Raw genomic sequence first — 26,048 nt, 5'->3', positions numbered from 1 at the left:
TTCAGGCTTCAATCACAACAGCCCACTGTTTGCATACATACCTTATCATAGCAACCCATAAAGTACAAATTGCATTTTTCTAAATGGTAGAGGGAAACATTCAGGTTATTCCATGAGGGTATATTCTCATTATTTGGTGAACAGTGTAAGTGGATCAGTTAATTCTAAAATTCTGATAGTATTCATTTTCTGCAGATGTGTGACAGGTGTGTAAGTGATGTCCTAAATTTTTTACCTTTTGCAGAGTTTTCATATTTAAAGTCGTAATTATGTATTAATGGAATTTTTTTCAGAGGGTTTTTATGTATCACAGTTCTGAAATTTAGTCTTTGGGATAGATCTCACTTGTGTGAATCTCTTCTTTCTTGCTGAGAAGAGGAGCTTTACAGTTGTGTAGCAATGGAATTTAGGGCAGGTGCATGCACATACCAGTGCTCCTAGATGTAGAATGAATGTGTAGTGCAAAAATATACATTTATTGAAGAAGGTGCATTCTCTTTCTTTCTATAATAGTGTTCCCAAATATTTTACTTATCTTTTCTGGCCTACATATTTATATATATATATATATATATACACACACACTTTTTATATATATAGATATAGATATTCTCCCACCATATACAGAGGGAGCATTAAGTGGAGTATTAGGAGGTAAATCTATTACTTGGGTCTACCGTATTACTTTTCACAGAAGAAAATAGGCAATATTCAAATTTGGTTTTGCAGCTAATTTCAGTAATAGAAGAAGAATAACAAGATTTGCTTAAATAGGACTTCAGTACTAGAAAAAGTAGGACTGAAAGAAAGAAGCCTTACGTGCTGTCATTTGTGATAAAAGTAAAGAAATTTGACATGGTAAATGAATGTGGCACCAGATAATATGAAGCAATTTACAGGTAGCAATTTACTCCTCCAGTCCTGATTAGATATGGAAGTGTTGAATTCATATTTTCCTTCAGGTGCTTATGCTATAAAATCAGAATTTCCTTTCATTAAAAGAGCATGTAAAACTCTGTAATCAATGGAACTATGTTAATCAAGGAAAAAGGTGGCTGCAGAATAGCAATATATTCAAAGAAAGGAGGCAGTGGACGCTAACTGGTTTGTATCTTCAAAAATTGCTACAACTGTACGAATCAAAAGTATATCATTAAAGAGAAAAGTTATATCACACTTTGGGAAAAGACATATTTATGAAATACTCAAGCAACTGGTGCATAAGTGTATCTAGACATGATTTATATATTAATTGAAAATTGGGGAGCATTGCCTGAATTTTAGAATTGCAGAAAGCAAAGTTTTTACACGAGAGCAAACTACAAATCCAATGCATTTGAAAAAGCTTCCTCAGTTATAAATCTATAAATGCAATAGCAACATGATTCTGGACACTTAGAAGAGCATAAGCAGGATTTGAATGACAAGGTGCCTAATTTTTTTATTTTTTCCTTCATCTACTCAGACATTAAAAAACATTATGGTTTGTGGCCATCTAGTGGTGAATCCATTTTAAATACACTAGCATTGTTTAGAATTTTGATAAACCAGTCCTCTAGCTTTGCTGTGCAAAACTGAATTACAAAACAGTTTTGGGGAAAAAATAAACCTGTATATCTTTTTCTCTTTTGCACTAGTAGTATTTTTTTACAGGAGGACAACATCTGTGGAGGTCATTTCCTTCTTTCCTTTTCTTTGTATTTCTCTAAGACAAAACAATTTTTGATGTTAGTTTTTTTTTAGCAGACAATTTTAACGTGTGTCAGGTTTTTCCATTTTTATTCTGTAATTTTTTTAATGTTCAAATCCTTAGTAGTAAAGTAGTGAATTTATTTCTTAAGCAGAAATTTATAAATTTTATAAATTATATGTTTCCAAGATACAAAATATTCTTTGAAGTACACATCAATTCTAAAAGCAATTCATATTCCTTAGTATCTGTGACTCATGAGAAATTTGACAGACAATATGCTGGCTCTCCTTATTACTAAATTGCCTTAGTAATAACATTTTTCTATATTTTTCTAGTATTTTTCTCTGAGAAATAGTTTTAAAATGTCATGGGAAAATTATTCTATCACAAGTGGAGGGGATTAATATAAGCATCAGTAGGAAACAGTGTAGCAGAACAACTGTGGCGATCCACATCTTGAGTGAGATGAGTCTACATGGTTTGTGAGACCTGGTGGACTTCTAACATCTGCTAAGTCCCTATACAAATGAAAACCTGAAATTTTGTTTGTATCTGAGAAATAATTTATTAAGCTTATTATTAGCAGATGTAAGCATTTGTATTTCTTGCTTTCACTAGATTATAGCAAAAATCAGAAAATTTGGTGGTACCAGTTGTTTTTTTCCTTAATTGGGAAATGGACTGTAAAATGTTTTTTGTAATGATTTTTGCCTTTACCTTTTGTTTTTTTCATCAGGAGTCATTTTTTCATATCTGACCATTCCAACTAGCAGTTCCTTGAATTTTCAGTGTTGACGTAGACTTCTGCTCTTTTTTTAATTGCAGTAGATACTTCTTCCATTTAATTTGTAGATTTCACCAAGATGACAGATAAGCATAATACAGCAAAACCTATTTAAACTCACTCTTCAGCATGCCACCATCCATCCATTAACATTGAACATTGTATCAGGATGGTATTGGGTTAATGTATGTAATGGTTTGTTTCATTTTCAGGTATTTGGAGTGGATGACAGCCAGGATTATAATAGGCCTGTTATCAACGAGAACCAGAAAGATTTAGTAAAAGATTGGGCTATAAATTCTGCTACAGTAGTGCTGGAAGAAAAAAGACCACTGAGTACAACTGGATTTCTTGACACAGAGGTAGAATTTAATTTTTGATGGTCTTCTTTTTTCTTCCAAAAAGAGAGAGCACTAATAACTGATCAGTAAGTGTTAAACAGCAAACAAAACCTTGCCTAGAAAATATTAGCTCAGATCTCTAAGTATTTTATTTTTCTTAGGCCTTTATTGCATTATCAGAACTTCTCTGTCAGAAACAGGGACATTATGAACGTGTTTTAAACTTTGCTGCCTTTCTATGTGCACTGACACCAGTGTAATGGAAATGTAGCAGGAGCTTCCTTGCAACATACATTTGCACAGTACACACTTTTCGCAATTTACGCAGCAGGAAAAGCTGATTATGTTTTATAGCCCAAAGCAAGTAACTATATTAAAATTCAGAAATAAGGTGTATGCATTTAATGTGTGATAAAACATCAGCTAGGAAAAAAATGGTGGATAGTATATTTCAGATTTTTTTCCGAAGCCAGAGGACTTCAGCTTTTTCATTCACGGTTTAAGTTCTTAAGTGAGATCCCACTCATGTTAGTTGCCTCAGAATCAGTATAATTTCATTAGTTGGTGAAAGATTAGGCAAAGCATGTTTATATATGACTCAGAATATGCACACAAGCTATATGTTAATCGTATTTCATATTGAAATCTTGGGAGACATTCTGGTATCATTGTGATGGATAAACTATAACTTGAAATGTGTTGGGAACAGAACGGGCTTACACTGGAGCAGAATTAATCTGGTAACAGTAGCGAAGCACACCACACTTACTTCTAATTGCCATGGCAAACTGTTTCTGAAGTATAATCCTGTAAATTAGCAAACTTTGTAAATAAGCAAATTTTCTGGAATATATCAAAAGCTTAAAGTATGACTTTCTGTACCTGCCATGGAAATACATTGGTTTTAGTTTCTAGGAATCTGTTTCTCCTAGAGGTGTTCTTTATCATGATTGCATTTCAGCTACTGTGCAGTCTTGATATGCCAAGTATGTTACTGTATCTAAATTAGTATCTTTGAATAGTTTCTTTAAGGTTACTGCTTTGAGTAAATTATTGCCATACAGCATGGGCATGTCCTGTGGAAGAATTTGACAGACTTTGCCTTCCATCTTGCTTCTTTACATGAATCTGTAACTGCAGTCTTTCTCTCCCTTATTTTTCATGCCTTTTACAGCATTCAGCTCATTTTTGCCATATCAGTTTTCAAGATTATTAAAAGTATTGATATTTTTCCATTTGTATAATTTCATAAGCAGCAGAAGAATATATGATTTATTTTATAAACATAATTGAGCTTTCCAGGTGTCATACTTTGCAAATAACAGGGTTTGATTTTAGAAGATTGAGACTTCTGCAATCATAGGGCAGGTTTAAGAATTCTTCTGGCAATGGCATACTAAAACTCACATTGATTTAGACTGAAATTACAAGAATGATGCCTTTTTATTACTGTGGATACTTTGCTGAATAAAAAGGTCTTCGTATATTGGGAAGGGAGTGGGTTATTTGGCACAGTCTTAATTTACAAGGCATGATGGGGAAAAAATGAAAATTAGTAAGTAAAGGAGCAAAACTGACATAAGCTATTTGAATATAGCAAGAATTAGTGTAAAAAGGACACTAATGAGGACAGATGAAGATGGAAAAAAGCTTACCAGAGAGAGTTAAAAATTAAAGTTGGTTGATACGCGTGTAGAAGTAACAGAGAAGCTAATTCAGAAAAATCGAGGTGTATTTTGTAGTATCATAATGAGAAAACAATCGTAAGGGTAGCTATTGAGGGAAGATTGTAATATTTAAAGTCTTATTACCAAAACTTACACTCAGTTTGTTTTATCACTAGGAAAGGGAGAGGAAAATGTGTTTGATTTGTAAAGTATGTGGGTATCATGTTCTCATTATATACAAAGTTTTCTGCTTGTGGTTTTTGGAAGACTTACTGCATTACTGAGCTGCAGATCATATGCTAATAAACCTTATTGAGGATCTTGGCTAAATAGTCAGGTAGCCTCAGGGTAGCTCAGTGTTCCAGGCTTGCATCCACTCAGATTATGGGTGGACCTTGTTCCAGCTGCCTATCACAGTTGTACGTATAGATGATTTAGCAGAATGAGGCGAATTCAGAATTTGATTTACATAGGAAAAGCAGAGAATAAAAATTTAAGATATTTCAATTCAGGAAGATGGAAAAGATGGCTTGGGAAATTATGAAGATTTTATAAAAACCATTTTGGGGTTGAAAGATTATTCTGAACTTAAATATCTTACCTTTACAGGGCTTGTGAAGTATTATGAATAACATGCTTGGAAAGGACCTAAAAACTGCTTGTGTTATAAATAAATTATCAGCTTTTCCTTTGATATGACAAGCTCAGGTACTTTGGAGTAGTGTATGTCATGAGACTAAATAAAATGCAGAGTGAATGTCTTGACACGGTTGGATTGAGCCAGCATGCACTGATTCTTGCCTTTTCAATGATTACAGATAGGCAGTAGAAATCCTAAATCCATCTATTTAAAATATTTAAATATTTTTATTTTCTATACTATAAGCTGCCACTTGCCAACCAAGGTAAGTGTGATTTAAGAACAAAAATTATATAAGATAGAGAACAAAGAGAATATTATTGTTGTTGTTGTTATAATTTATTCTTATTACTAGAGCTTGATTAATAAAAGTACTGCAGATATTTGGGCTATGATTTATCCATCCAGCTTCTATTAAATTTTCAGTGGCCAGTTGTCTATGCTGACCACCGTTCTTAAGTAATATACGTGGTTTATCAACATCTTTGATGTGCTGCTTAAGGACATACTGGTTTTTGTTTGGACTGTGGGGGGTTGTTTTAATTTTTTGTTCGGACTGCAGCACAGTTGGAAACGTGGTTCTACATCTGCGGTGTCATCAGTGCCATTGACTACAGTGTTCCCTTTCCAGTTTTGAATGCCCATTTCATGTCTTTTCCACTGAAGATAAAATAAATAATACTGCTGACATTCTGACTACTGAGTAACTTAATTCATGTAAATATTTGCAATATTGCTTCTTAGAAATGGAGAACTGCTGTGTGTATTTAGAGGCTGTATTTCCTTTCGTTTGTCCTCTCTAATTACACTAATTTTCTGTTCTTCTGTAGAGCAAACCATTCAGTCTAAAGTTTGATGCTTACTTTTTGTTTGAACTTAGATGCTATAGTGAAACATAGGATTATTGTGTCACCAATGTCTTATGGCTGTGAAGAGGCTAATATAACTCTTGGATACCCTGGAAAATGTGTTGTCAGTAGAAAAGGGCAGTGTTGTCGCCATGGTAGAAAGTGTTAGTGAAACATCCTCTGGCACTAGAATTGTTACCATTGTTGGTTAAGAAGGGTGAATACAAGACTAGAGAAGGTACAAAGAGGTCTACTTAGATTATTAAGGGAATGGAGATTGACTTTATGAGAACAGGTTGATACAATTCATTTAGTCTAGCAAAGTAGTAGCTGAGATAGGTACAGTTGCTGGGTTTTGTTGTATATGCGGAGTAAATGCAACAGAAGGAGAAAGAAGTATTTGAGATAGATGTCAATATTGTTCCAGGAACAAATGTGAAGACATTGGCTGTGAATAAAGTAAGTATGGAAATTTGAAAAAAGGTCATCAACCCTGGAGGGATATTGTTCTGAAGCAGGTAGAGTGGGGAGGGACTGAAAGAACTGCTTTCAAGACGGCACTTCAGTTTATGAAAGGGTGGCGTAATATGATTCTTACAACATGAGATGACTGGACTATGTGTCTGAAAAGACTTTTTTATTCAGCTTGTTGAAATTTATTTTTTAAAAAGAACTATTTTGCTCTGAAATGCCAAGTATCGGAGACGCTTCCAGGTGTCATGTGGGTGTTTTGGGTTTTTTTCAGATACAGAGCCTGAAGCCATAGATCTTCAGGCTGAATAATCCACAAAAATCCATTGGTACATTTTCTGAAGATCTGTTACTTCAATTTACTTTGTATATGAGATAAGCATAAAGGAAAGCAGATTTAACACAAAGTTAAAAGGCTGGTATCTCTTATGTAAACCCAGCTTTTCTGAAAGACTAGGAAATTCCTTTTCGTATTCAAGAGAAAATTTTGAGGATTGCTCACTTGAGAGCCTGTAAGATGCAAATTGATACAGATTTTAGAAAGACTGTTAGGATAACTGAATGTGACTCTTTTAATGTGTATTTTATAAACTTTTCACCTTTTGGATGTGCTTAAACTACTATCAAAAGGAACTGCTTTTTACAGCTTTGTGCTTTTATATACAGAGAGTTGGCAAAACACATTTACATTCACTGCTATGTAGAAGATACTTTTTTGGCAGTTTATTTACATTCAGAGAAAAGTTAATTTAACATGTTGCTATACTACAGTTAATCTGCAAAGTCTTAATATATTTCTCTATTGTGAAGTGGAATTCAGATTTCCGATACATATCACATCTGTATCTCTGGAATTGGTTAGGTGGTACACAAGGAACTAGTTAGAGTTTTCTGTAGCAAAGATAATTGGGACATCTATCATATTTGGTTTTGGTTGTAATTAATAGTGTTATTAAAGATGGAAGTTCACTGGTATGGACAGGAAATAGAGAAAAGAAAGTTTTAGAGATATGAAAGAGAAATGAGACTTTAGCAGTAATTGTCAATGCATAAATGCTGCACATTTTTGCATGGGGTTTTTGTAATATTCTTTCTGGCATCCTTTTCCTTGCATTGTGTTCAGAAATGCCCATAAATAACAAAAACATTGAATTGCCTTCCTTTGCTGTTATTACACTTGAATTTTATAACATTTTGATTCTAGGAAATTAATTCATAATGTGGAAATTTGTATAACAGTTCGAACAAATGATTTGGTGCATCTCTGACTTAACTATATTCCTAATATTCTGAAAGAGATTCATGATGTTGAATTTGTTTGCATTAATTAGGGTCATTCATTTCATTAGGAGAAATTCAAAATCATAAGATCTTCTCAAATGTCTAAGTAATTTTTAATTTAGATTGCGTTGTTCACCATTCCATTTATGCTAAATAAATTTTATAAAATTTATAGAGTTGGTTCCTGGTCAAAGACTAGAATCCCAGAGTGGACAAGTCATTAGGCAGAAATTAGTGTTTTGAATGGAAGAGCCAAGATTTGAACAGCCAGCAGAGCTTCAGCTAACCTTTGAAATAGCTCCTAGAAATTTCCTTATTAAGCAAGTTACTGGTATCTCCATGTCCTTCCTATCTCTTTTGTTGACCTTGAATTGTGATTTCTTGTTGGATTTGCCTATGGTTGTGTAACTCCTTTGGAACTATAGTCAATGACTTCTGTCATTTGCAGTGTTTTGTCTTTTGAGTCAAACAAATTAGACTATGTAAACTTCTATAAAGCCTTTGTCAGTGTACAGCCCATGTGTATACAACGCACGTGCACATATATATGCATCGACAGTTGCCTGCTGTCTTGGTTTGGAGATTTGACCAAGAGAGGCTATGATATGTTGGATAAAACAGTAATATTGCATTATATTTAGAAATCATTTTTGAAGGAAAAAAGCAAACTTAAGATACTATAACAGTACAACATAAAAAGAATATTTACTTTTATTAATTTTTTTTTTTTACATTTTAAAAATTTTTGAGGTTTCAAAAGGCTTACCATCAAAGTAAATTAATTTTCTTTCTAGGTCAGCTGCAAAAAATGATCAGATACTGATTGCATTGACTTCACTGTTACCCAGTAGGATGGTTTAAAACTAATCTTTGCTTCTTTTTTTCTTTAGGCCAAAAAATAATGTGATCTTCCTTTCATTTCCATCATAGCTTATCTTACTATTTCAGTCCTTAAGGTAGTCTGTCTGTAATGAAGTAAATACAATATTTCATCTGGACAATAGGGTCTTCTAAACTGGTAAACTGTCACTTTCTTGTCTTCCTGAAGCACATTTTAAATTTCTGAACATACACCCCCACCCCAACACCCCATGATTCCTGCTCTTCTGAGATGAGGACTGAAATAACCTGGTTTTAAAACTAGCACATGATCTATTTTATATAGATTCTGATCTTTAAAAGTTCACTGCACTAGGAAATGCTGTTTATTCTGTACTGATAGATTTTGTTTGTTTGTTTGTTTGTTTGTTTTCCATTCTAGAGCTGATAACTCCAAAATTTATTGAGATAAACTTCTTTTTAAATTCCTCCAGGAAAATAGTGTCTGACATATCTATTCAGGAAAAACTTGGAAAGAGGACATGCTTTTTGTCAAACAGTTGTAATTTTTCCTCTGCTTTTTTTTCTTCCTTAGGAAGGTTCTACTGCCCCTGGAAGTAAACGCTGGGTATCACAGTGGGCCAGTTTGGCTGCCAATCACACACATCATGACCAAGATGACATCAGATTGGAGTCATCTGGGCCTGCTCCATTAGAAAATGGTATTACAAGCTGTTCTTGTTGTCATGATTTCTGCTGAAGAAACGTATGAAAGGGAGGAAAGAGCAATTATGTACCTAAATAAGTAGCTTTCTTACTCTTAGTACCTCATCTTCACCTGAAATACTTTGGTGTCGTTGAGAAGAAAGCATAAAAGCAAGCTGAACAATAGTGTTGTTTGGCATGGCAGAAGACTGCCAATATTAAACTGAATGTTGCTAAAACAAAAAATATAAAAACTGTTTAATATTAAAGAAACTTTCACTTGAATGGAGTTTGGGTTGGTGTGCATAGTATGTTTCTTTCCTTACATCTTTCCCAGTACTGGCCCCAAATCAGACTTTAACAGATTTATTGTTAAAAAGTCCAACCTGAGACTTCATTATTCAGTCATTATTCAGCTGAAGCATAACATACTTATAGAAAACCATAGAAACCTCCTCAGCAACGAACAACTTTATCTCTGTTTCCTTTGAGTACCAAATGTTCAGACTACATCTCTCCTTAGTTAAACTATTCACATTTCTTATTTTAAATGGTTTGTTCTTTAAGATCTACACTCTTGACTATAAAGGAGTTGCTTACCTTACTTTACTTCTCCTCTGCTGTTTTCTTCCTCTCAATTTCACCTTAGAGATGATGATTTAACACAGAATTATAGTGTAATTTTTATATCGATACTTTTGTATTGAGTTGGAGTTAATGCAGCTCTTCATTACAAAATTGACTGGTAACTACAAAGGGATGTCATGTTAATGAATGCTTCATATTCTGGAAGTGGTAATGCTGTTTAGTGATCAAGAAGTAACTAATTATCAGTCTACTACTTGAGATACATTTTTGTTCTGCAATTCCAGCATTTCCTCTTATTACAGCTGACTGAAATTTTCAAAACAAAGTTTAAAAGATTAGGGCAAAAAATATGTTTTAGAAGTAGAAATGCTTTGTATGTACACCACCACTTGTGAAGACATACTACCATCTACTGAATGTGTTCAATAACCTCTTGTTAGACATTGGTGAGTATAATAAATTATTTCTTTCTATAGTTTTGAGCATCTTTTTTGGTTTGTTTTGTTTTTCCCCCAAAAGTCACATTCACAAGTGTAATGTGTGTTCTCTACCTTTTTTGTTATAGTTGCTGGCTTTCTTCAGATTTTCAAGAATCCATGTCTGTTACAATTTCAGAGCAAGCTACATCTTTTGACCTATAAGTTAGTCTCTGAGAAGACTGCATTTTCAACTGTTAAAAACAAGTCTTTACCACTTTCAGAGAGGAATCATGTGATTCTCTCCCTGCTTAGACTGCAAACCTGGTCCCAGCAGCAGTCAAGCCTTCTGCAGAAAAAATTGCCTATTACTAAGTTCTTTTGGTTTTTGCTGTTTTTTCCCCCACCATCTTCTTGGGTCCTCAGAGCAGTATAAAGGTGTAATGACAGAGATTTCTCTAAGTGTTTATCTATTCCACGTGGCATATGTAAAAAAAAAAAAAAAAAAAAAAAAAGGAAAAAACCCAATAATGATATTGTCCATGTTTTTCTGCCCAAATTTTAGGTTTCTTGGTAAGTTTAGATAACTCCCTTTGTTCCTGGCCCAAGTTAGATGAATTGAACCACTGTTTGAACTGCTCAATCTTGAATCCTGTAGGTGATAATTATATTTTTGTTCTTTCAAATTCCCTGTATTTATCCTACAACATCTTAACATAGTTGTAACTAATATATGCATTTCCTGAGTGGATTTGTGATAGATTTATTTTAGATTAGATTTTGGATAACACAAATTAATTCAGATACTTTCTATGTTCTTTACAGAGATCTTACCTGTACAATTTATTCTTTATTGGAAAAAAGCCAGTTAGCTTCTTCACAAAAGAATTAGCTTTTAATTCTGTGTATTATTCTGGCACAATGAGAGGAAGAGAAAGAACATGACTTAATTCTAAACTTGAATAAATAACTTGACTATTTTTTTAAAAAAAAAAGTGAAAAATATTATTGGGAATTTCAAAATGAAGCTGCTGTTATAGTATTGATTAGTAACTGAATTTCTATTCAGGTTTATATTCAGCAGATGAAAGTATATGTAAGCATGTTTAACTTGCTCATCAAATACAGTTATTTTTCTGATAATATACTTTTTGAAGTAAGGTAACATCGTTTTATAATCATAGAAGGTGAGGCCATTTATTAAAGCAAGCAATAAAATACATTCCAACTTCATAATCTCATTTTACTTTTGGGGGAAGTTTACAAAGAAATTTTGCTTTTGATGTTGTGTAATGCAAACTTCTGTATCAATGCATGGAAGAATTCTTACCAGTAACTGCTGCTTCTATATTAGCTTTTTCACCCCTCATAGCAGTTGAACTTTTCACAGGATACTAAAAGTCAAAGGAGATGGAAATGGGAAAAATTAAATTACCTGATATACCTTGTACATAGAATAATGGAAAATGAGAGCAAATTTTGCAGTACTTGGAAGGATCAGGTATACATAATAGGGCACTTAAAATCATAGCTCTTGAGACTGATCCTTTGGGTGGTCTTTTGTTTTTTGTACTGTTTTAAATTATCACTTTCAGATGGGACACTGACTAGGATCTTCTTCAGAGAGATGAATGCTTCTTTTACCATTATAAGAACTGTATGGTTTAAGTGAAGCAGCTACTGCCTAGTGCACACCCACACTGCAAGAATTCTAAAATACATCAGGAGAAATCCAGAAAGTATTCAAGCACCAAAGATGTAATGAAAACACAATTTAATATGTATGTCCAAAGACCAATTCACAAAATCTGTCTTGTTGGTTTAGATGCCTGTATTTTCTTTAGAAATCTTAGTAGTTAAACTTCACATAACATGTATATAGCCAAAGAGAGTGCTGAACAACTCCACACCTTTCTTCAACTAAGGACTGTTTGAAATTCACCAGGAAGCAAGTTACATGCCTAAATACCTAAAAAAGATTTGATCTGGTAGGTATGTCTGAGAGAAGTCAATCTTCACAGATAGCAATCCTATTGATTTTCATTGAACCTCCAATTTTTTTATAATTTCCAAGAAAAATAGTTCAGGAATTAGAAAACCTTGCTTAGATTTCAGAGATACCTTCTGCTTCTCAAATGAGTGTCCTAACACAGATTATATAAAAAAAGGTGTGTTATACAAAAAAAGTCATTTTGCATTCTTCATCAAAGGTGTGTGACCCTGTGCAAAGAGAGAAGAAAGATTGAAGAGCTCAGAAAGTAGCAGATACCACAATTGTGTATATACAGTATGATTGTTGATAAGTGCTTAGAGAATTCCTGCAGAGAGGGAAGCCCTATACTCCAGTTTATGTTCCTGGAACAACCTATGTTGGTGGCAGACCTAGACAGAGAAAGTTCCCAACAGGGTATGCAGAGCAGTTGTTTATAGATCTCTCCTGGTGAAAAGTGAATTGAGAGGTGTGTGTGTTAGTATGTCACATTATATTGCAGCAACTGGCAAATGAACTTGCAAAAAGAATTCTATCCAAACATTCAAAGTCAGAGCAGTTCATATTATGTCTGAGTAATAAAGGCTTGTTTCTGACAGCACAACTGCTGTTTGTTAAATGGGCAAGGAGGGCACAGTCATCACTGTGGAAAAAGTTTGGTTTCTAAAATGGGGGTATTCAGCATCAATTATTGCTTGCAACAATTCATGGCATGGCCATATTTTTCTGTCTAAAGAGCATTCTGTATCCACTAAGAATTCAATTGAAAGTGCTTTAGCAGTAGTACTGCATTCTTTTGATGCTTTTTATACATTTTCTGTATATTTCTATACGTCAGTGTCTTGTTTGGATTAAAAGCATTCTTTTTGCTCTCTCAACAATAGTAAGTTCTTTTTTCATGAGTAGGGCTTTTCAATACTGCTGAAAGAGTGTCTCCCAGCACTGCAGCCCCTTCCTTGAGGGGAGAACTATGGAACAGGCAAGTGGGAAGGAAGAAGGGGGATCTTAATCTATTCAGTAGCTTTGAAATCTAGTGCTGAATGTGTTTAGGAATGTAAGACTTGCTTTCCACTCGCTGTGTCGTAATGGTATGCTGATATAACAGTGATTTGTTGTGTACCTGTTTTAACCTACTGTGAGACCATAAAAAGTATGTTCATATATACGGTCCCAGTGTACACAGCTGACTAAAAGAGTTTGATTTCATGGAGAGCCTATCTTACGTAGCTTAAATTCTTGTATCTATGAAAACTTTCCTTTTTGCGTGAGAGCGATCCTAGCCCATATTATGGAACATATATACTGAAATTGCAATGAAGCAAGAAAAAATACCATAGTCCCTCTGCAAGAATGACACAAATGTTCATGAAGTGTTCCCTTTCCCAGTGTACAGTCACAGAGTGTCAGAAAGGTAGTAATTAGCCCAAGATGCCGCACAAACAGGCGATTGCTCAATCACAGTCAAAATGATACCTTTGGGAAGAAAGTCTGCCTATTTGTAGCAGAGCAGGAGGAAAGGATGTTGCTCTGTCTTTGCACTCTTACCCTGTTTCTGAAATGACTTCTTCCCTTTTCCTGCAATATGCTAGTTTTAGGAAGTACACTTTTGGCAGATGGCTTTTTCTGTCCTGGTTACATCTCTATGATAAACCAGAAATGGTTCGTTGCAATAATTCCATTGCAGACATTTAGACGTTGCTTTCATAGACACGTGTTCTGTATCAGCACTTTGGATTGTGTAGAATGAACTGTTCTTTTGTATGACACTCTGAACATTCTACTTCTAGTAATACAGAAATATTTTTCTGATATATGTAATCTCTTTAATCAGGAGATATCCATTCTAAATTATGGTAGCACATGATTTTGTTCGGGTTTTATTACAAAATGTATTGCAACAGTGAGATGAAATAACATAGCTAGTTATGTACAAGTTAGTACAGTTTGAAGGTAGTTAATGTAATTCACAGTTTCCACTTTGTAATAAGAGGCGTGTTTCTACTCTTTCCTGTAAAGAGGAAACGATGGCTAATGAGAACAGGACAAGCAGTAATGGGCTAAACTGGAGAAAGTCCAGCTCATGTTAAAGAATAAGAAAATTATTTTAAGAGTTATCTACCCAAATATCTTATAGGGATTGTCAAATCTCCATCAACTAAGATTTTTAAGAACTTGTTAAATGTTTTTAAACATATATTTGTCTAAGTGTAATTGATTCTGCTGTAGATCAGAGCGATGGACTAATGGCTTTTTTTCAGTTGTGGTTTATGTTGTTTTATTAGTCTTATGCAGTTGTAAGAATTTAATGTTGCTATTTACCTTGCTATTGAATGACTTCTCAGATATTTTTTTTCCTTTTAATTTTTAGACACGGACATCAGTGAGTCTGGTATTTCTGTTAGAAGCACTGGTTCAGCTACTTCTATGACCAGCCAGGGTGAGCGAAAGAGGAGGACACTTCCACAGCTTCCCAAAGAAGAGAAAGTGAATGAAAGCTCAAAAGCAAAAACTACATCTCATCAGAGATCAGAAATAGGTGAAAAGCAAGACACTGAACTTCAGGAGAAGGAAACTCCAGCTCATGCCTCAGATGCTGACAGCAGAAGTATAGCTAAGTCAAGCAGAACAGTGAATGGTCTTTCACCCAAAGCTACTGGAGACAAAGTTTTTTGTTTCCCCAGCTCTTCCAGTAAAGAGAGAATTGAAAGTGGCAGAGAAACTTCTGTGGTGAAACAAGCTTTAGCAAAAATTCAACAGCAAGAAAGAAGGGAGCAAGGACAATGGACACCCACAAAATTATCCTCTACAAAACCTGCTGCAAACCAGGTTGACAAAGGTAGGGAGGACGTTGCTTTGTCACCCAAAACGTTTGACAATCAAGACAAAGCTCCTGGACATGTTACAGATAAAGCAGAAATGAAATTGGCTCAGAGTGAGGGAAGAAGAAGAAAAAATGAGGAAACTATTAAAGGGCAAAGTCCTAAAGTATCTGGAGGAGAAAAAAAGGAATCTTCAAAACCATTAGTGAGGCAAGGTAGCTTTACTATAGATAAGCCTAGCACAAATATACCTATAGAACTTATTCCTCACATTAATAAGCAGAGTGGATCTGCTGCCCCTTTAGCATCTGCAAACAGGGTACGTGATAGAAGTGATTCGATGGACACTGATTCCAGTCTAGATACAACACTCATTTTAAAAGACACAGAAGCTGTAATGGCTTTCCTTGAAGCTAAATTGCGTGAAGAAAATAAAACTGACGAAGGTCCTGAGACTCCTAGCTATAACAGAGATAATTCCATATCACCAGAATCAGATGTAGATACAGCCAGCACGATCAGTCTTGTTACTGGTGACACTGAAAGAAAATCCACACAGAAGCGGAAGAGCTTTACAACCTTATATAAAGATAGATGTTCCTCTGGTTCCCCTTCAAAGGATGTTTTAAAATCTTCTGCAACAAGTGCCAGAGAAAAGATGGAAAAGAAAACTAAAAGTCGATCCTCAGATGGTGGATCTAGAGCTGATGCTCGCAAAACCGTGCAATCCAGTGGAAGAATGAGACAACCATCAGTAGATTTGACAGATGATGACCAAACATCTAGCGTACCTCATTCTGCCATTTCCGATATCTTATCATCTGACCAGGAAACGTACTCTGGCAAATCACATGGAAGAGTTCCTTTTGCCTCAGCAGATGAACTTTTACATTCCAAGATGGAAGGAAAGTCAGCTAAATCAAAAACCTCTCCTGTTGCGCTTGGGCAATCTAGTAAATCTACCACTCTTCCAAGACCTCGTCCTACAAGGACTTCTCTCTTGCGCAGAGCACGGCTCGGTGAAGCCTCAGATAGCGAGCTTGCTGATGCCGATAAGGCTTCAGTGGCTTCCGAAGTGTCCACTACAAGTTCTACATCAAAACCTCCATCAGGGAGGAGAAGTATTTCCAGAATAGACTTACTTGCTCAACCTCGCAGAACTCGACTTGGCTCTTTATCAGCACGTAGTGATTCTGAAGCAACAATAACTAGAAGCACTGCTTCATCTCGTACCCCAGAAGCTATTATCAGAAGTGGTGCAAGGTTAACAGCAGCAGGAGATAGTAGCAAAGTTTCTGCTAGAACTCGAGCCAATAGCATTTCTCGACTTTCAGATTCAAAATCCAAATCTTTGGCTTCAGCTCATAATTCTCCTTCAGGTATGTGCAATTATTTGAACTAGTCTTATACAATACTAGATGTTTTTCATGTGTGGATTTTTTTTTTCTTTTTTAAGGAAGAGTTCTTACAAAACATTTGCTGAGTTTTAGTTGATGCAGTCTTTCTCTTTGGAGTAAGAGGCCTCCTTGGCAGGACTTGTGGATGTTTCTCACTTAAAATCATAAAGACAAGAAATTGTAATCCTTTAACTCTTTGGATATGTTTTTTAACTTGAAACCAGTAACAAAGAGTTGCATTGAGGCATTCAGATGTGGCAGCACTGATTTGCATTTGTACAAAAACAGAGCAGAGATCCCTTTGCTCGAGTCATAGTAGTAGAAGTTCAAAGGTCAACAGCACTTTTTACTACATAGAAAATATAGTATTTATTTGTAAGGTAGGCTTGTAAATATGGTGAAGAGCAAGTGTTTCCTGAGGTATATCCTGAGCATCTGTAGGATAATTATAATTTAAGATTAGCTTCTAGAACTACAAAAATGGGATTTTTTGATGAGAATAATAACAATGAAGTAACAAATGAAAAAATTAAATAGAAACACTAACTAATTAAATACCATAAAGTAATTGATATTAAAATGTTTGCCTTGCCTTGGAGTAGTTTCTGTTCTCTGTTCTAAATCATGATGATTTATGATTTCATCATGATTTCCAAATCATGTTGATCTTCTTCCATGTGGTAGTTCCTTTACTATAATATTATCTAATGTATGGAAGGAAAAAATCCCTACAATTGATTAATTTTAACCTGCTATTCTGTTAGAAGTTAACACGTTAAGCGCAAGCAGTGTGAAAAGCAGCTATTTTTTTTTTCCAACAGCAATATTAAATCAATCAAAATTAAAATGTGGTAATTCTAAGTAAGTGAACTTTCATGTGGAATGAATATCTAAAATTGATGCCCTCTTGCTTTTTGAATTGTCATACTACCAGCTTGACCTTATTTGAAGCCAATCCACAGTCTAAGAAAAAATAAATAGAATAACTTCCAGTGTTGTGTGTTGCTTCTGAGATTATATATCCTCCTTCACTGCTTCCCATTCAGAGCTGTCATAAACATCTGTGATAGTTAAGTTTCCCACAGTCCTACTGCCCTTTAGTTTCTTGTATACCATAAGTCTCCATTCTTAGGATTCTTAGTAGTGTTTATTCCCCAGACAGATATCTGTTATTTATTAGCTGAATAGAAATTTCTGTACAGATGCAAATGAGGTGTTCACTGAACTATAAAGTTGAATCTGTTTAATATTATGACAGATATCTACAAAGATACCAAAAAAAGGTGAAACTTAAGAGAAAAACTCAGTCTTTCCTTGTAAGATATCATTGGAAAAGTAGCATGTTTTCAGTTTTAATCAAAGTTTTAAGTTGATGTGTGCAGCCTGAAAGGTGGCAACATTAGCTCAGGGAAAAGTGTCAGTTAAGACTGCTTCTATATGTTCACTTTAATAATTAACACTAGTTCACATCGTGATATTGCTGATTTTTGAAAAGGTAAACCCCAGACGTTACTTGTCACTTCGCTGATTCCTGTGGTTTTCACGAAACTTATATATGGATTTTGAGTTTTGTGTCTGTGTGAACTATTGCATGCTTCCTAAACTTTTCCAAGGTTGCTGCATTGAAGTGGTTTGCTGCTTCTGTTCAGGGATGTGGGTGTATCTTTGTCTTCCCAGTCTGTTAGTCTATCACGGTTATCTTTGTTTAATGTTCATTTCATTTACCTGCATTACACAGTCGAAGTTTACTGTAGCTTGTATAAAATGCTCTGTTTTCAAGAGAGAAAAGATGCTGTCTTCTTATGAGCTACCCCAACATAATAGGCTAGGTATTTTTAAAAAAACATCGTTAGAAAAATCTACCATAGAAATAGCTTGTATCATAAAAAGCTTTATCAGTTTATATATCAAAATCAGGGAGAAGCCTGTATCAATGTAAAGGCAAAAATCTGAAAGCAGTTAATAAGGCAGTCAGATACTTTCAAAACAAAATCATGACTTAATAAATCAATCATTTTTACTATGCAAGTAAAGAATGTTATGACATTTTAGGATTTGGAATTCCAGATTTTGTCTGTATAAGTAAGCTTATTGTATAATTTTTTTACAGGACTATTTAGAGTATACTTTAGGAAAATCTGAATTGCTTTAAAAGTGGTGTAATCTTCTAGTATATACAGGAGTGTATATATATCTCCTATTATAGGAGACTGCTCAGTACATCCCCATTTTTCCATTAGCATCTTATAAAATGATGCTAATAACTACCCAACACATCAAGTTATTAATACTATTATTTATTATTGTATCCTTAAATAAACATATTTAAAATATCTTTAAATAGAATGTGTCACTTTTATGCAATATATAAAAATGGAATGTAGCAGAAGCTTTTCGATCCAAAGCATAGAATTCCTGAATTTAATTTTATTTCTAGAAAAGTCAACAATTCACTTAATTTTAGTACTTTTGGAAACTACTAATGAAGTGCCTGACAAAAGTGGTTCAACTATTTGAATGTGTTTTACTTCAGGCACATTTAATCAAGGCATAACAGTGATGTATCTTCTTCTCTCCCTGGACCTAGAAAGACTGGAAAATGAATGATCATTACCAATACAGGGTTTTTTGGTTGTTTTTTTTTTTTTTCTTTTACCAGAAGACTGGTTGCTATCGAAGTGTTAAAAATGTTTCATGGGTCTTCTCATCAGGGTTCAGTTAACATTACTACATTGTATATCACTAAACATTGGCAGCAGAATCTTGCTTCTTAAATCCAGTCTGCCAAAGAGATTATTTCTGCATGTCCTAAATCTTCTTGAATGTTCAGACATACATGCCTTTAAAAAGGGGACAAAAAAAGATGTAGTCACTGGATTTTTTTATTGTCTTTTACTTCATGTGGATGTATGGCAAGATGATAGCATTAAAATTGTCAGAGCTGTCAGCAAGTGCATAATTTCAATAATCTTTTTTAATCCTTGATACAGTTAAGTATTGCTTACTTTTAAATGAAAGGGCAAGCAGATAAATGGATTGTCTTGGATGAGAATTACCAGCATTAAAGTAATTAGCAGGGTGTTTTTGTGGTAGGAGGCTCGATAACTGACAACACTGTGAAGACATGTGAAGTAGAATTAGTAATTTTATGGCACAAGCAAAGAAAGATTTAATCAAGGCATTGCATCATCAAACAGTAGAGTGTGATCAATAAAACCAGAGAAGACCAAACACCTTTCTTCACAATTTCTGAGAAAAATTGAAGATGATGTTACAGAAGGAGCTACGTATTGGGAAAATGAACAACGGGATCAGAGCTAGTGCGGAAGTGCTAAGCTGCAACTGAAAAATTAAGCACCGAGTCAGAACAGAGAGATCTTGAGCATCTAGTTGTGTTTGGCAGCTCTGCTGACTTGGTGACCTAGCTGTCATTGCAAATAACTAGTAGATAAGTTGATCAAAGCTGTTGAGGTATCTCTGGGGGGAAAAAAAAAAAAAAGGGTTTGAGCACAGAGAGAAAACAAACCTTATGAACTATACTTTAGTATTATTGCACTACTGAGCAGCAAATACCTGGAGGATCTTTGAAGTGAATGAACCTTGAGATGGCAATTCATCAATGAGAGTAGAGTATTTTATAAGGGATAATTGCTTAATAAGGTCTGTCCTCAGATCTTAAAAGTGAGATTATATCCATATCATCAAAATTGCCAGTTTAAGGTGTTGTCAACACATAATACTTCTTATAAAGTAGTCCCCAAATTAGATTTGTCTGCTGATTATTTTAGCCAGGTTTTTGGAGGATTTTCTAGTTACTGGTACTGATACTCGCCATCTTTCATGTCTGAGACAACTAATTGCATGATAGCTTTCAGAAATCTACATAAACTACAATGACATTTTGGGGCTGCATAATTTATAAATAGTATTAAAAGCATATATGTGCAAATGTATAACTAGCTTAATGGGAAACATGCTTGGATGTTGTTTGTCATGAATCATACAACTTTGAAATTTTTACTGTTAAGCCTACAATAACTTTTTCCCCATGTTAATGAGAAACCCGTTGATAATATATAAACAATATTTTAAGGCCTTAAAATTTAATGGTCTTAAAAATGTAGAGGGGTTTTATGGTACTATGTAGACAATTGTTATTTAAGTCATTTCAGTTAGTATCTCTGAAATATTTAAGCTTTTACAAAATTCAGTATTTTTGATTGAATGTATAATTTAAGAATCTTTTCCTAAAAAGTGTGGGTGGAAGAGAGGACCTAAAACTAATCTCATCAATATATTTTGTTTAAGCAAATGCTTCTAATCTGACTGTTTTAATACGAATTAACATGATAAAACACTATTTTGTACACAGAGAAATCCAAGCTTCTCCCAGACCCAGATCCTGATGTTGAAACTTACAGTGGTAGAGTACTAGAAATCAAATCTGTTTCTGATATTTCACTCCTCATTCAGTTTTTAGTTTTTAAATATATGATTACATATGCTCATTGTACAGTGCTGAGTTGCTGGACTAGCTCACTTGAGAGATTTTAAGATAAATTTTATACTTACTTTGATGCATATTATTTGATCTGGGACAAAGAATTTAAATAAAAATTGATGATAAAATGTGGGCCCAACTCATAAAGCTCTTTGGACTTTGGTCACACATTGCTTGCATGCTATTGGTGGGGAAATGTGCTTTTTCTGCTTATGTTCTACTTCCCTAAGATTGAAACAAGTTTGAAACCTCTAAAAAGAGAACAATAGGTGACTGGAGGGACATTTTTATTTTCTGTAATAAAGTTAGAATATTAAAAAAACATGGTAGAACTGGACGTGATTTGAAGCCCACATTTCAACTTGAAAAAAATTACACAATGCATTATTTATATGAGGGAAGGGATGTAAGCTTATACACCAATGTCATATTCTACATACTGCAGTCTTTGAGAACATTACACAAATCTTTTCTAACTGAAAATTACTTCATTATTTGTTACCTAAATTCATATTGATGTACCCTTCATTTGTAATGTTTCTTAAATGTTCCAAGAGAAATCATTATTACTTCTTGCATTATTCTTATACTAAAACCAATATGCATTACTTGAATCTATTAATTTTAAATTACCAAGAGGTGATCACACACTTTTTAAAATTTCTACAGTAATTATAGATCCTCATGAATGTCAGTGAGTTTGGGGGACTAAATCCCCTGCAAGAATTTAGCAGGTTGTCATGATGAGCATTCCTTTACACTTAGTGATATCTCTTCCTGCTGGGAATGTTTGAGGACAGCACATCTGAAATGCATTTTCTAATCTTTGGTAATTCATAGGGGGATGAAAGCCTCCTACTTAGTTTCAGTTCTCGTACACTTCAGTCTGTCTTGAGCAGCATGGCTGTATATACTTCATGTGAGAATATATGGGGGGTTTTTTGGGGGGTACTTTTTTTGTAGATGTGCTGCTGATTTTTGTAACACAGTATTAATTTTACCATATTTTCTCTGTACTAAATAAGTAATGTATCATCTAGGATTTTTATACTTTCCTTGTGTAAGCATGCATTCCAGGCTTGGTGCCAGCTCCATCCTTCCTTCACATTTCTTCATTTTTTTGTGTATCATGTAAACCTTGAATGAAACTGGGGAAAAAATCTGCAGAAAAAGTGCAATCTGACTATATACTTAAATGTTAATGAGTTGGGCCCTTGTTTTGTAATACAGTTTGCTTGAGCTCATATACAATTACTGGCTTTTACATCTTATTTCACTCATCATTATACAAAGAGCATCCGTTTTATGTTTTTATTAATCAATATTTATTATTTAACACAAATTTTGTAGCTTTCTTTTTAAGATGTAGTAAATAAACCTTTTGTGAGGTATCTGGGGATTGATAATGAATAGTTGTATATTGTTGTGATGTTACTGATATAATATTGTTTTTTCTTATTGAAGATGCTATAATAATTCTTTTTTAATAATTAAACTAATTTAGTAAGTGCAAGATGGAGGCGCTTTCCTACAGATTATGCTTCCACCTCAGAAGATGAATTCGGATCAAACCGTAATTCTCCTAAACATACCCGTCTACGTACCTCTCCAGCCCTGAAAACCATGAGACTGCAGAGCACTGGGACAGCAGCTCAAAGTAGCAATACATTCAAGCACAGAATAAAAGAACAGGAAGACTACATTTGTGACTGGACTGCTCACCGAGAAGAAATAGCAAGGTTGGTTTTAAAGGGGTGGCTCTAAAGTCACAAAGATTTGTGCCCAACCTGTTAAATATAGAGAGAGGGAGGAGAAAGAGAGCTAATGGATTTTCTGTATCACTCACTGTTTTCATTCGCTAACTGAACGGGTAATTTAAAATTCTTCTTACGAGAGACTGACAGACAACACTAATGTTACCAACACAGCTCTTTCTAATGGAAAATTATAGTGATTTCTGAGTTATGAAGCCAGATCCCAGAATATGAACTTCTGGTTGCATTAGTGGGACTTGTGTACTACTTTGTGTAGAGCTGTTTGCTAATGGTGTATTTCTTGAGACTGAAGTACTACCTTTACATTCATATTGAGGTAGGAAAAGTCATTTTGGCAATGTGAGAGACCATGTTCTCATTTTAATTTTTGGTTTATCTAGACATTGTTTCATGTTAGATATTTTCTGATTTAAATCCTATGTATTCATCAAAAAGTAATTTCTTCTGTTGCGAGTTCTGAGATTAGTATAGCAATTCCTCCCTTATTGCTAATAGCACTCTGCTTCAAGTGAGCCAAGGAAAAGGTAGTCACTTCTACATTCTGGTAACCAATTATTCACATATCATGCAGTACCTCAGCAGTGAAAACTTCAAATAGCTTGCACTAATTAAATAAAACTATGTAAGTATGTAAATATTATTTAAAACTTAGATGCCAGTGCTCAGGTTCTGAACCTTTTTCACAGAACTTAATTTGGAAGTTTAAACAAGAAAAGCGTTTTCCTTTTATTCTTGACACTGTGGTATCACAGATGTGAAGCATTATGTTTTGCTTAGTGTTATTAATTGGTTTTTATTTCCTCTTCTTGGTAATTTTTCAACATTTGTTTTTCTAGTGTGGTCTGTGCAAAGGAAAAATACTTGAGGGATTCTGATAGTATCTTGATAAATCATGAAATAAACATCTTCAAAGACACTTTCCTAAAACATCTCTTTCTTTCCAAGAATCTAAAGTTAGAGATGGATATGGGGAGGAATGTGTGTATATGGGGGGAAAAAAAAAGGAGGAGAGCCATGGCATATTACTTCCTCCTTGTAAAAAGTGCTGCTGAACCTCTACTTCAGTGAAACTTCTTGGTGCATTTTGCTCATCTAGGAGAGATTGACACTGGAAGTAATTGACGATTCAGTCTAAAGTTACTTGATGGTTAGGTTTACAGGTTTTTTCTTATTTCCGGTGGAAGTGTTGAGAGGCTCAAATCAGTATTGCCAAATTTGTGATTGTGTATAGAAATTTCACACAAACTGCATTAAATAAGCATATTTAAGGTTAAGAAAACTATCACTCATCAGTTGAGAAATGGCAGACTACTCTCATCTATTGTCACTGCTTCCAGGACCAGTTTCCTTGGTTAGCCTCTGCTGAGCCACCCTGCTCTAGGTCACTAGTTGATCCTTTCTCTGCCTTCGTATCTCTTTCTGCTGATTCACAGTATTGCTCCCTTGGTTTTAAGTTTAACTTCTGTCCTTTATAAGATGATTTTTGTCTCTGCTCCCTTTGCCTTGCTAACCATAGTCTCCCCTCTGTCATTGTCTACCCTGTTTTTTTTTTTTTCCTTCCCAGCCCTCAGTCCAACCTCTATGATCAGAGTCCCTTCAACTCTTGTTCAGAGTTTTTAAAAAAGGAGTGGTTAGTTACATGTTCTCATTAAAATTGGTTGATTTAATTTAATTTGTGAATAACTGATTAGATTAGGCAGGTGTAAATGTAAGTATTTAATAAAATAAATGCGCAGCTGAAAGTAGTGTAGAGACTGTATGACAAACATCTCATTGCATCTGTGTTACTGTCATATTGTATTTTAACTGATCTTCCAAGATTGACCCAGTTTGCACTTTTCACAGACTCTACAATTTACAGATGTTAATAAAATGGAAAATTGGAAAAAAACCTTAATGGAATAACTAAATTTGGTCTAAAACCACTTTGGCCTGGAGGGAATATACACCCTCAGAATGAGCTTCACATATATTTTATTTAAGGATTTTAAAGTATCATTACAAAACAAACTGACTCATTGTCAGAAGTGTGACATAGTAGACTAAGCATAAAAATGTTTTTGGTAATCCAGCAGCACAGAACTGTTACAGATATCTTGGAAGTATTCCTATTACATTGGGGTTTTTTTCTAATACTATGGGTATTCTTTCAGTACAGGTAAATAAGAACTAGAGTTCCAAAAGATGGTCATGCTCTCCCCATCCCAAGCCCTGCATTCTCACCTTTTCACTTGTGTTGGAAACTGTGTCTGTCCCTTACGTATCTGTGTAGCTGTGAGAGTCTGCTCACTGAGCAAATCTAATACCAACACTTCCTGGAGTGGATTGAGGGGGGCTTACAGAATTCGAGGTTTATTTTAGTTTTGCCTTCCTGAATTGATTTGTGTTGTATGATTGCTAGGTCTGATGCAGAAAGCAGCAGAAATCTGCAAGGCAACCTGCAGTTGCAACAGAGTAAATAGTGTATACCTAAAGCCCAAGTCTCTTGTCCTTGATTGTACAAAACATACTCCTTTATACGCAAGCAATACTTTGTTTCTAAAAGTTAATGTAGAGTGACTAGAAAACTTCAGGCCCAGCTCAGCTGGTTTATAATTTTCTTTTTCATAGTGCTTTTTGTTAGTGCTCTGTCTATATTCTTTCTGTACAGAAACATTATTGAGTACTGACTGTAGCTTACTATCCCACTGACACTAATTCCAGATTTTGTTCACTTGACCAGTGTTTGATTATGATGATTGGCTAACAAGTTGCTTGCCATCTATGTTAGAGCTGTTTACTATGATATTTTCAGGATTCATTTAAATTCATTTTTATTTAGACATCTGACACTTTACGTAATTTTGATTGCTCGGTAAGAACTCAATGGAAGTGGCTGTGCACATTAAATAATTGCTGATTTCTGTGGAGAGTTAAGTCTTAGTTGATTGATACTACTTTTGATTATGTTTAATGACCTTTGTCTTCTGGAGGATTTACTGGTAACTGAAATTTCCTGGGTTTTATTTTCTTCACAGCTATTACATTAAATACCAAAACTTGTCCCAGAAATTCAAATGTGATTATTAGCAACTTCTCTGTTTAAGAAGAAAAGTGCTATCATTGTGTGAAACAAAGGAAGTAGGTGCTCTACTGTCTCTATTACTTAGAATATTATCTCAGACCATGGAGTCTAAATATATAAGAACATGAAATATAAATTAAAATTGATGCAAAAGATGTAGCAATCAATTAATATAGTAATAAGTGCTGACCATATTTTACTTGATTAAAATGAGCAGTTGACTTGGTTTCTGCTTTAGTGTTCCAGTCT

General features: G+C 34.5%; 1 protein-coding gene across 5 annotated transcripts in view; it reads left to right on the top strand.

Moving 5' to 3' along the window:
- The window catches only part of CEP170 (centrosomal protein 170), a 106,137-nt gene that overhangs the window by 64,063 nt on the left and 16,026 nt on the right, over positions 1 to 26,048 (top strand). For 3 of the 5 annotated variants that reach the window (XM_074863237.1, XM_074863236.1, XM_074863235.1), the window contains exons 10-13: positions 2,690 to 2,839; positions 9,140 to 9,266; positions 14,612 to 16,441; positions 22,465 to 22,699. In XM_074863237.1, coding sequence (XP_074719338.1) covers positions 2,690 to 2,839; positions 9,140 to 9,266; positions 14,612 to 16,441; positions 22,465 to 22,699 — 2,342 coding nt within the window. The remainder of the gene's footprint in view (positions 1 to 2,689; positions 2,840 to 9,139; positions 9,267 to 14,611; positions 16,442 to 22,464; positions 22,700 to 26,048) is intronic. The other 2 variants (XM_074863239.1, XM_074863240.1) reach the window with 2 other exon arrangements.

Source organism: Strix uralensis, chromosome 3, assembly GCF_047716275.1.
Source record: "Strix uralensis isolate ZFMK-TIS-50842 chromosome 3, bStrUra1, whole genome shotgun sequence".
In the NCBI taxonomy this organism is placed as follows: domain Eukaryota; kingdom Metazoa; phylum Chordata; class Aves; order Strigiformes; family Strigidae; genus Strix; species Strix uralensis.
The sequence above is the reverse complement of the archived record's forward strand: the minus strand, read 5'-3'. Positions and strand labels throughout refer to the sequence as shown.